At 39.1% G+C, this 6,894-nt stretch overlaps 1 protein-coding gene across 1 annotated transcript in view; it reads left to right on the forward strand.

Moving 5' to 3' along the window:
• LOC139764065 (DNA polymerase nu-like) overlaps window positions 1–6,894 on the forward strand; it is a 665,939-nt gene that overhangs the window by 554,763 nt on the left and 104,282 nt on the right. Inside the window, exons 10-11 of the mRNA XM_071690521.1 lie at window positions 475–572; window positions 1,348–1,528. Coding sequence (XP_071546622.1) covers window positions 475–572; window positions 1,348–1,528 — 279 coding nt within the window. The remainder of the gene's footprint in view (window positions 1–474; window positions 573–1,347; window positions 1,529–6,894) is intronic.

The following is a 6,894-nucleotide window of genomic DNA, read 5'->3' on the forward strand; positions in this document are numbered from 1 at the left end:
GCGCTACCATGTTAATGTAGGAAACAGGAAGCATGAAAGGAATAGAATATTTTTGTATCGGATGAATATTTCTCTGAGTATCGTTATATTTTCCTCTCTCTCTCTCTCTCTCTCTCTCTCTCTCTCTCTCTCTCTCTCTCTCTCTCTCTCTCTCTCTCTCTCTCATAGGGCGCTATGCCCAGTAGGGGAATGGTTTTACCTACTTCTAATCCTACATTTTCCCTTTTGTTATATTGTATAATATTTGTGTATTAAACTGAGTTATGATTTTTTGACCTTTGTACAACATAGCCTTACTAAATGTACAGGTAGGCCAGGAAAGTAGGCATCCCACATCAAAGTGAAAAGAAATCATCCATAAATAGAAGAACTGCTTTAGAGAAAAAGCTAAATATTGAAGTCATTTGATTCTTTCCAAAAAATGAAAAAGAAAAGGAATATGAACTCTGACAGTTTTTTTTTTTTTTGAAATAGGGAACAGACTTCAGCATGTACAGGTCGTATTCAGTGCTGCAACCCAAACCTCCAGTCTATACCCAAACAACCAGTCACAGTTATGGTGGGTGATACAGGTAGGTCTCACTTTATTTACTGGACTTATGAGAAATGGGTTACGATGTACTAAAGTGTCATACAAGTATGAACAAAAGTCTTATGGGAAAGCATTATCTGAGCTGTGCTGAAGTTAGTTTTTCTCAGTATAGTTAAGATGGACTGAAGTCAGCCTTTCATCTGTTTTGCATTTGTCTTTCCATATATAATCATTAGACCATTTGCCAAACATTGAAAGCACTTGTCCAAAACTTTCTTCTCAGAACACCGTGTTATAAATCGTTACATTTTCATTTATGCTTGCATCCCTTGCATACATATATCTGTTTGTGCATAATTTCATCTCTGGTTTATCTCTAATTTTGTGCCCACAGAACCTATTTGATTTTACTGTGTTGATCATTTTTCCTTTGTAAATTTCCCCAACTTTTGTCCAAGTCATCACTCCATCCTTTAAAGGTCAACCACTTCCTTAACAGTTCAACTCAACATTTGTACTTTATATACACTTTATATTACTCTTGTTAACTTGTAATTTCTCATTACATTCTCTTAAAAGATTGGATATCCTCTGATTTATTATGATGTACATTGTAAAGCTGTCGTCTGATTCAGTAAACCTTGCATTGTAGAGATGATATTCCTGACCAGGGTGAGTGACTGTCTTTGGAAGAACGATAATTTGCGATAAAGATATCGAAAAGAGTATGTGATCATTCTATTTCATATGGATAAGTGGTAGATTTCGTGTTATAAGCAAATTTGATTTGTTGTTTTTTTCATTCATATTTACAGAAACAGTTGTGCTGGCTCGAGAGTTTTTCTGCAGTAGAGATGGGTATGTCCTAGTTTCTGCTGACTTCCAGCAGATGGAACTACGTGTGTTGGCTCATTTATCCCAGGATGCCATGTTACAGGCTGGGTTCAAGCAATCAAAGCAACCCATAGACATATTCAAGCAGCTTTCTAGTTTATGGTGAGTTATATTAAAATTAATTTACCATCATAATAGAAGGTATAAACTAAGACACACATTTGTCTTTTCTTTTGCACAGGTTGTGTAAGACTTTTATCTGAGAGACCATGTAGAGAACGATGAACTCTTCATTTACGTTCCTTTATTAATACCACGTTTTCTTTCATCCTTTAGCAAAGTAGTACCATGATTAAAGGAGCAATGGTCTCGTTTGTACATATCCAGTCTCTAGCTATTATTTATGATGCACCAAAACCCTGAGCTCACCATCTTTAGCTAAGTCCCTCAGACCATTCTGTATTTACCTTCACTGCTCCATCTATCCTGGTTTTGTCAGTTGGCATCACATCATCTCCCCTATACCGTAATGCATCAGATCAATCATTCTACCCAAGACAGAGTTCTTACCATTCTGAATTTTAAGCTCACAGTGCTTCAATGTCTTTTTCACTCCCTCTCTCCATTTTCCCCTTCCCTTACTCCCTCCACATCTGATAAATCCTCTCTGTTAGTTTTTCGTTATTTTTCCTTTCCAAATGCCTGATCATATTAGCACTCCCTGTCATAGTATGCTTCCTCCTATGTCTGTCTCTGACACTGTCTTTCCCTATGCAATCAATTCATTTCACACCACATGTCATCGTTTGGCATTTCACTTCCAGCATATTCAGGTTCCAAGACTCATCCATACAACGTTTTCAGGACTATCGTACCTTCATATATGGCTATCTTTGCCCATATAGACACTGACCTCTCCTTCCACACACTTCTTAGTGTGCCCAGGACCTTGGCCCCTTCTCCCACCCAGTAATTCACTTTAGCCCCTAAGCCCCACCTCTACCTTTAGCATAACCCCCACCCCCCCACCCTTAGCATACTGTAGACCCTCTTGGTCAAAGACCCGCGCATTTGCCTTCCTTACTGACCCATCCATGAACACGTTAAATAGATATGGAAACATCACACAACCTTGATGTATGCCCATCATCAACAGAAATCGCTCACCCTTCTACTTTGATACTTGTACATACATCTTACTCTCCAGTAGAAACTCTCCATTGCATTTGATAGTTCTTCTCTCATGCCATGTGTTCATAGAACCTTCCACAAAGCTTTTCTGCCAACCATAAAATATGCTTTCTTCACTTCCATAAATGCCACATCCATATCCCACTCTTTTTTTCTGAGTATTTTCCACACAAATCCCCCAAACCAGACAATTAGTCCATTTATCCTTTCGCTCCTCAGAAATTGAATTGCTCCACCCGAGTCAGATGCTTTGTTTATGCCATCTATCCCTGTCCCACACTCCCCACCCAGTACGTTCATCAAACTTATACTGTACCTCTTTAGTGCAAACGTTTCTGTCTTTGCAGTATGCATGTGTTTTACCAGTTCTCGTACACCTCACCTTGGGCAGTACAAGCATCAGACAGTATGTCTGATCATTCAGCATCACAGTCACACAATTTTTGAGAAGTTTATCTGCAATTTTATCCTCTCATCCCACTTTGGCACACTTCATTAATGCAAGGAACCACAGCCTCCTCTCTCTGTACCATAACATCACTGATTCTCTCACTCCACCTGCCACCTTTCCCCAAATGTACCTCGTTCACCTCCATCATCTAGACAATTTGGTTTATATGATGTTCTTTGTGTTTGGCCAACAAACGAAAATTTACAGACATTTCGCCCTTTACTTAACAAATGAATATCTTCCATCAAATTTACTGTGGAAGTTGAAAATAACTGTATGTTACCATTTTTAGATTGCATGATCCATAGGGTCAGAAGCATCTTTATCATATACAAAAAACCCACCAATGTTTGTTATTATATTCGTTATCACTCACCTCAACTATAATCTTTCAGTCGCTATTCCGTAGGGATATTATGTATATGCAGTCTTGAAGTTATTGATGATGAGTTTGAGAAGATATATTCTAATGGACCCAGGTTAAAGTATCCTAGATCTTTCATTAATATATCTCTTAAGTTAGCAAAGAAATCATTTTATAGAGTGTGAACCCAAACCTCCGCTTGATACCAAGAATCTTTTAGTTCTCCCTTTCAATAACGATTTTACTTTACTTCTATGTTGCTTAAATCCTTTTATGTAAATGTATCTTAATCAAAAAATCACCAGAAAAATCTGCAAGCCGTGTTTACAGAATCTCTTACAAAAACTGTAATATGTTTTATGTTGGGCAGACTGGTTAGGATCTTTATGTCAGACATAAGCAATATAAACATAGTATAGGAACAAGACAAGAATCAAATGCCTTGTATAATCATTTTAAGAATTATTGACTGGATTAACGCTAATTTAATGAACTGTAACTCCTTTACCACGAGAAATATGATTGAATTTTTTGTTATTACATAGACAAAGAATTCGAACATTGATATTAGTGAAAGTCTATACAAACTTGACTACTTGGCAATATTTGTAAACAGTTACCTTTCTTGTCTACATAATGTGAATCTTATTACAGGCTTAATGACAGACCCGAACACTATCATCCAGTATCGCTTGTTTACCAGTGGTGTCTTAGCTACGTTTCTTCCTTATATATCAACTGACTTCGACGTATTCTATCTCATTCTTGTATCTCCCTTAACGATGTAATCATTACGTGAAAGTGCACTGGTGAATTTACCGTGTTTCATGTACCTGATGGTTATCAAATGATATTTGATCACGCGCACCACTGAGACCTACTGCAATAAATATATATATATATATATATATATATATATATATATTATTTATTTTTTATTATACTTTGTCGCTGTCTCCCGCGTTTGCGAGGTAGCGCAAGGAAACAGACGAAAGAAATGGCCCAACCCCCCCCCCCCCCATACACATGTATATACATACGTCCGCACACGCAAATATACATACCTACACAGCTTTCCATGGTTTACCCCAGACGCTTCACATGCCTTGATTCAATCCACTGACAGCACGACAACCCCGGTATACCACATCGCTCCAATTCACTCTATTCCTTGCCCTCCTTTCACCCTCCTGCATGTTCAGGCCCCGATCACACAAAATCTTTTTCACTCCATCTTTCCACCTCCAATTTGGTCTCCCTCTTCTCCTCGTTCCCTCCACCTCCGACACATATATCCTCTTGGTCAATCTTTCCTCACTCATTCTCTCCATGTGCCCAAACCATTTCAAAACACCCTCTTCTGCTCTCTCAACCACGCTCTTTTTATTTCCACACATCTCTCTTACCCTTACGTTACTCACTCGATCAAACCACCTCACACCACACATTGTCCTCAAACATCTCATTTCCAGCACATCCATCCTCCTGCGCACAACTCTATCCATAGCCCACGCCTCGCAACCATACAACATTGTTGGAACCACTATTCCTTCAAACATAGCCATTTTTGCTTTCCGAGATAATGTTCTCGACTTCCACACATTCTTCAAGGCCCCCAGAATTTTCGCCCCCTCCCCCACCCTATGATCCACTTCCGCTTCCATGGTTCCATCCGCTGCCAGATCCACTCCCAGATATCTAAAACACTTCGCTTCCTCCAGTTTTTCTCCATTCAAGCTCACCTCCCAATTAACTTGACCCTCAACCCTAGTGTACCTAATAACCTTGCTCTTATTCACATTTACTCTTAACTTTCTTCTTTCACACACTTTACCAAACTCAGTCACCAGCTTCTGCAGTTTCTCACCTGAATCAGCCACCAACGCTGTATCATCAGCGAACAACAACTGACTCACTTCCCAAGCTCTCTCATCCCCACCAGACTTCATACTTGCCCCTCTTTCCAAAACTCTTGCATGCACCTCCCTAACAACCCCATCCATAAACAACTTAATCAACCATGGAGACATCACACACCCCTGCCGCAAACCTACATTCACTGAGAACCAATCACTTTCCTCTCTTCCTACACGTACACATGCCTTACATCCTCGATAAAAACTTTTCACTGCTTCTAACAACTTGCCTCCCACACCATATATTCTTAATACCTTCCACAGAGCATCTCTATCAACTCTATCATATGCCTTCTTCAGATCCATAAATAGTACATACAAATCCATTTGCTTTTCTAAGTATTTCCCACATACATTCTTCAAAGCAAACACCTGATCCACACATCCTCTACCACTTCTGAAACCACACTGCTCTTCCCCAATCTGATGCTCTGTACATGCCTTCACCCTCTCAATCAATACCCTCCCATATGATTTACCAGGAATACTCAACAAACTTATACATATATATATATATATATATATATATATATATATATATATATATATATATATATATATATATATATATATATATATATATATATATATATATATATATATATATATATATATATATATATATATATATATATATATATATATATATATATATATATAATTTTTTTTTTTTCTTTTTTTTTTTTTTTTTGCTTTGTCGCTGTCTCCCGCGTTTGCGAGGTAGCGCAAGGAAACAGACGAAAGAAATGGCCCAACCCACCCCCATACACATGTATATACATACGTCCACACACGCAAATACACATACCTACACAGCTTTCCATGGTTTACCCCGGACACTTCACATGCCTTGATTCAATCCACTGACAGCACGTCAACCCCGGTATACCACATCGCTCCAATTCACTCTATTCCTTGCCCTCCTTTCACCCTCCTGCATGTTCAGGCCCCGATCACACAAAATCTTTTTCACTCCAACTTTCCACCTCCAATTTGGTCTCCCTCTTCTCCTCGTTCCCTCCACCTCCGACACATATATTTTCTTGGTCAATCTTTCCTCACTCATTCTCTCCATGTGCCCGAACCATTTCAAAACACCCTCTTCTGCTCTCTCAACCACGCTCTTTTTATTTCCACACATCTCTCTTACCCTTACGTTACTTACTCGATCAAACCACCTCACACCACACATTGTCCTCAAACATCTCATTTCCAGCACATCTATCCTCCTGCGCACAACTCTATCCATAGCCCACGCCTCGCAACCATACAACATTGTTGGAACCACTATTCCTTCAAACATACCCATTTTTGCTTTCCGAGATAATGTTCTCGACTTCCACACATTCTTCAAGGCTCCCAGAATTTTCGCCCCCTCCCCCACCCTATGATCCACTTCCGCTTCCATGGTTCCATCCGCTGCCAGATCCACTCCCAGATATCTAAAACACTTCACTTCCTCCAGTTTTTCTCCATTCAAACTCACCTCCCAAATGACTTGACCCTCAACCCTACTTTACCTAATAACCTTGCTCTTATTCACATTTACTCTTAACTTTCTTCTTTCACACACTTTACCAAACTCAGTCACCAGCTTCTGCAGTTT

This window comes from Panulirus ornatus, chromosome 48 (assembly GCF_036320965.1).
Source record: "Panulirus ornatus isolate Po-2019 chromosome 48, ASM3632096v1, whole genome shotgun sequence".
NCBI classification, from domain to species: Eukaryota; Metazoa; Arthropoda; class Malacostraca; order Decapoda; family Palinuridae; genus Panulirus; species Panulirus ornatus.